We start from the raw sequence: 5,868 nt of genomic DNA on the forward strand, positions 1-5,868 counted from the left end.
TTACAAATGAAGTTCACGGCCTTTGGCATGGTACTGCTGCAGGATCTGTTAATGGAATAAATGAATCAGGATTCAACCGTAGCTATTGTGGTAGAAATGGTAAGTATATTATCATCATCATCATCATCATCCACCCACCCTCCATATTGGCCTGAATTGGACAGACTGTCACTGTCCACATTGGTCCTTTCTCACACAGAGAGGACAGAGGACGTCATGTTGCTTACACATTCCACGTTTGGCATCGTTTCTACTGCCAGGTACCCTTCCTAACATCTTCTACTCTAGAGTAAACCAGGTGTATTTTATTATTGTGGAATCGACACTTTTATTTGTTTTCCTTGCTGAATTGGGAGGAAGGGTGTGTCCCCATCCCCTTCTAAACTGGAGATTGGTTAGCATTAATGCTTCTCTTTAATCTTTGTAAATCAAAGAAAAGCACTGTAAGATATATCATCACCATCATCGTTTAACGTCCATTGTCCATGCTGGTATGGGTTGGACAGTTTAACCAAGGTTTGGTAATCTAGTAGGCTGCGTCAGGCTCCAGTCTGATTTCGCATGGTATTCTATGGCTGGATGCCCTTCCTAACACCAACCACTCTGAGAGTGTAGTGGGTGCTTCTACGTGCCACTGGCTTGGGTGCCTTTTGTGTGACACCTGTATCTGCCATGACTGGGATTTTGCTTGATTCGATGGGTCTTCTTCTCAAGCATGACATAATGCCAAAGGTCTCGGTCATTGCTACTGTGTGGCCCAACACTCAAAAGGAACTCAGCCAGTTTGCCTCTGTGAAGCCCATAGCTCGAACATTGCACCTTATGTGCTACCGGCATGCATGCCAGTTACGTGACACCAACATCAGCCATGACTACGAATTTACTTGGCTTGATGGTTTTTCTCAAGCACAGCATATCGCCAAAGGTCTCAATCTCTAGTCATCGTCTCTGTGAGGCTCAAAATTCAAAGATTATGCTTCACCACTTTGTCTGATGTGTTCCTGGGTCTATCTCTATCACAGGTTCCCTTCACAGTTAGAGATAGGGACTTCTTTACTCGACTGTCCCTGTTCATGTGCATCACATGACCATACCTACACAGTCATCTCTCTTGCACACCACATCTGATGCCTCTTGTGCCTAACTTTTCTCTCAAGATGCACATCCAGCAAAGAATGCTGGCTTGTTTTCTCTCTAGCCTACACATGTCCTTCGTTGTCACAACCCATGTTTTACTGCCATGTAGCATGGCTGTTTGCACACAGGCATCATACAATCTGCCGAATGTCAACCCAATAGAGGGACCAGCTATCTGAATTTACAGTACCTTGGATGTATGACTTATTGACGTTTTATTTATATAATCCTTAAAATTTCATGAATGAAATGTGAACATAAAGAAAAAATGTCATTCTTCAAATTTCTGTATTTTTTAAACTTTCTTGAGTTTTTTTAAAGAGACAGTTTTTTTATGCAAACACACTGTTAATATAAGATCTTAATTTAGAGAAGATTTTTCCATTTGATGTTAAAATTGGTCCTTTCATCTTTAACTTTCCACATTAAAGCCAAAAGGGTTGTTGTATGTCTCTTATAACTGTACCTAATATATATATATATATATATATATATATGTTGTTGTACTTGGGGATGGTCATATTGCCAGTTTAGCCAATATATATATATATATATATATATATATCTTTTGTTTTCTATTCTTAGCCACAGTATTTGGTGAAGGTGTTTATTTTGCCAGAGACATCCGATATTCCGCAAGTCATACCTATTCTACTCCTGACCATTACGGAATAAAGAGAATATACAAATGCAGTGTTCTTGTGGGAAGAGTGATGCAAGGATATTATGGATTAAAAGTTTTACAGGATTCTTACAATTCTGCTGCTGATAATATTTATTATCCCAGCGTTTATGTCATTTTTCATGATTTTCAGGCATATCCTAATTATCTGATTACATTCTATAATTATAGAATTAATTAAAATTCATAAGTTTTATAACGTACCTACTGTATGTGTCACCTAATATCAGTGTGATATATAGTACCTCGGAACAGAGTAGACACGAAATGTCTCCACTTGATGTATTCCCAGATACTCTGCCAACAACTGTAACCAATCCAGAACAACTCTCAACAAACAATAACAACTTCTCATCATTTTCCTGCAACTCCACAAACTCACCAACGACACCTTTCTACTTTCTACGATTTCTCATCTCTCGCTCACACTCAATTACTCTGCTACTTATACAAATTCAGCTAGTCCATTCTCACAGGGGGGTGTTATAATTCTCACCATAACATCTCTCATTTTGAGATTTGACTTCTGTAGGAAGTGCAAATTTTTACTTAATTTTATTCTTTTTTTCATCATCACCTCTGCCTTTTTTGAGATTCTAATTTCCTCAGAAGTTTCAATACTTCTTTCACTTCAGGACTATTTCTAGTCGTTCTATTTATTTATGTTTTCTATTGTTGATCTTCCTAGGTTCAACCTCTTTTGGTGTTGGAACATCGAAAAAGTCATTAAACACTTCCTTTAGTATTTCTTCTCTTTCTTCTATATGTCTAGTTTTCAACTGGTTCAAATGTCATTTGTGCTTTCCCTATTTCACCTTTTATGATGTACATCATAATACTGCCTATTCTTTTCATCACTATACCCTCCTCCCAACCTTGTCTCCTATTCTTATATATTTTGAAATGAATCTTGTCTCCCACATTAAAATACTTTGTTGTGTTTTCTGTATAATTTTTTTTTTTTTTGTAGTTAACAATTTATCAAAAATTTATTTATCTTCTGAGCAAACATTAGCTCTGCGGCAACTTGCCTGAACAGGCATTCAGGTTAGGTGTTACTCTGTAAACCCTTAAGAATTGAGTTAGTGCTGCATCATTCCCTACCTCATTTTCTGATTTTTTTAGTGCTCGCTTAACTGTGTCTACAAACTGTTCTGCTTGTTCATTTGATCTCAGGTTGTATGGTGGAGTAGAGATGTGATTGATTGCATACATTTTACAGAGATTTTAAAACTTGTACCCCGTAAACTGCATCCCATTATCTGATACACCATATTGTACAAAGAGTTTGTGAAGGAACCTTATTGTTACCTTCAAGGTTGATTGATTGTATCTACATATCTCTGTCCACTTGGTATGGCTGTCTACTATGATCAGATAATGTGCCATTTACCGGTCCAGCAAAATCGATATGTAGCCTGGACCATGGACTATCTGTCTTAGGCCACAATTGGAATTTTACCAGTGGTGACTTTCCTGCAAGAGCACAACCTTTGCAGGATTTCACCGATTGTTCAATATCATGGTCCATAGTAGGCCAATACACATAACTTCTCATTACTGATTTCATTCTTGAAATCCTTGGCTGTCCCACATGAAATCCACTTAATACACGCTTCTGTAGTGCGGATGGCACTACAACTCTTTGTGTATACATCAACTCATTGTCACACAGAGAAAAATGATTTGCATTTGTGTTGCAAATACTTTCATTTTCTTTTACTTTCACCGTTTCTTTCATCTTTATAACGAATTTGTTATTCTCCAATTCTATTTTTATATCTTGGACAGTTGCTTGCAACTCCTGAATGATGGTACACAAAATATTTTTTATTTCATTTTATGCTTGTAATGAAGCTGTCACATATCTCCCAATGGTTCCGCATTATTTGGAATTAGCTTTGATAAACAATCTGCGTGGCCTAACCATTTGGATGGTATGTACTCGATCGTAAAGTCGTAGTTCTTCAATATTGTACCCCAGCATTGTAACCAACTTGCTGTATGGGTAGGAATTCCATTTTTGGAACCAAAAATTGATAATAATGGTTGGTGATTGGTTTTGTTGTGATGAGAGTTATGACACAACCTTGGGAGTGATGGACTGGTCCAAGTAAATTATAAGTAGTAACGATCCAAGTAAACTCAGAGTTTGGAATCGAGTGAAGTTTGTTAGTTCGCAGTGAAGTCGGAAGGTGTCGGTTGGTAAGTTTACAAGGAATATTGATTGTTGGTTCGTGAAGAGATTTGTTAGTTCGTTACATTGTTGTTACATTGTTGTTACTGTTGTCTAATTATCCTATTTATTGTACATAATAAATTACATTACAACAGGGTTTCGAAGCTCATGTAGGTTATTTAACAATTTATTTGTGATACAACTTGTTAAATAATGGAAGACCTATTAGCTTCCATAGTCCAGTTGCAAAAGCAACGAGAAGAGCAGTAACAGGAATTGCAGAAGCAACTATTACAGCAACAACTATAACAACAACAATTTTCAAAGAAGTCCAAAAATGAGGTTAGTTCGTTTTTGCCTGATGGCATTTCAAACTCGATTAATGAATTCAGTTATAACCCAGACGAGGGTATAACTTTTGCATTGTATTACATAAGCTACAAAGAGATTTTTAAGAAAGATTTTAAATCATGGTTGGAAGAACAAAAAGTGAGATTGTTATTGCAAAAATTAACACCATTAGAGCATGAATGTTACTGTAATTTCATATTTCCCAAAAAAACCAAGGAAATTTGTTTTAAAGAAACAATAGAATTACTGTCTAACATATTTGCTGATAAAACTTCTCTATTTAACACTCGACTGGAGTGTTGGAATATAACGCGAAAAGAGGATGATGATTTTATCCCATACGCAGGAACAGTCAACAGGATGTGTGAAAGTTTTAAACTCAAAGAACTTACACCTGAGATGTTCAAGTGTCTTATTTTCATACACAGCCTTACAACGAGCAAAGATATCAAAATTCAGGCAAGAATTCTTTCTAAATTGGAACAAGCGAACCAAGGTCTAACCTTACAGTCCGTGGCAGAAGAATGCCAAAGAATGGTAAACCTGAAACACAAAGTAGAAAAAATTCAAGAAAAGGATGCCTCAAAAGTAAAGATATGCCGACCGGAAAAGTACAACCAAAAAAGAGCGCCACGTCCTAATCCATGTTATGGATGTTGGGGAATACGTTTCAGAAAAATCTGTCCATTTAAAAATCAAAAATGTTACCATTGCAAAAGAATTGGTCACAAGAGTTCACACTACAGAACAAAATTACGAAAGTCAAGCATTAAAAAAATGCTCTCAGTAGAAACAAAAATCGACTTCAAAATAAAAAAAATTTGTATACGTAAAAATAAATGGAATACTTATTAAACTTCAATTGGATGCTGGAAGTAATATTTCAATATGGACACATGGAAGAAAATAGGGAAACCTATGTTGAGAAAAACAGCAAAATCTGCTCTTAGCGTGATGGGCGACAAATTACATTTCATGGGCGAAATGTGGACTAATGTCACATTTCGAGGGAAAGCATGCAAAGCGAAAGTCTTCGTCGTTAAACATGCAACTGATCTGTTTGGTTCTGATTGGTTAGAATTATTCGATTTATGGGACCTCATCATAAATCTTTATCGTTAAAATGTAAACAGTTTTCCCTCTAAAAATAATTTGCTTGAAGAGTTAAAGAGAAAATTTTTTTAAATGTTTCCGCAAGTATTCTCGGACAAACTAGGTCTATGTACAAAGACTGAAGCGTGTTTTGAATTAGATAATAACGTTACACCTCTCTTCAAGTCTAATAGGAAAGTGCCTTTGCAGCAATAAAGCAAATGGACGATGAGTTGGACAGATTGGAAAACAACAGAATCATTGAAAAGGTGGATTACACAAAAGGGCAGCTCTGACTATGTATAAAACAGAAAAATAACAAAATTAGGTTGTGTGCCGATTTTTCGACCGGTTTAAATGACTGCTTAAAAATGAACCATTATCCACTACTGAATCCCCAAAGGTATTTGTTTTTACAAAGCTAAAC

General features: G+C 36.3%; 1 protein-coding gene across 1 annotated transcript in view; it reads left to right on the plus strand.

The window, feature by feature from the left end:
• LOC128249665 (protein mono-ADP-ribosyltransferase PARP14-like) overlaps positions 1 to 5,211 on the plus strand; it is an 80,404-nt gene extending 75,193 nt beyond the window's left edge. The window contains exons 4-5 of the mRNA XM_052973865.1: positions 1 to 99; positions 1,723 to 5,211. Of these exons, the coding sequence (XP_052829825.1) occupies positions 1 to 99; positions 1,723 to 2,000 (377 nt within the window). The 3' untranslated portion in view covers positions 2,001 to 5,211. The remainder of the gene's footprint in view (positions 100 to 1,722) is intronic.
• The last annotated feature ends 657 nt before the right edge of the window (positions 5,212 to 5,868 follow it).

This window comes from Octopus bimaculoides, chromosome 1 (assembly GCF_001194135.2).
Source record: "Octopus bimaculoides isolate UCB-OBI-ISO-001 chromosome 1, ASM119413v2, whole genome shotgun sequence".
In the NCBI taxonomy this organism is placed as follows: Eukaryota; Metazoa; Mollusca; class Cephalopoda; order Octopoda; family Octopodidae; genus Octopus; species Octopus bimaculoides.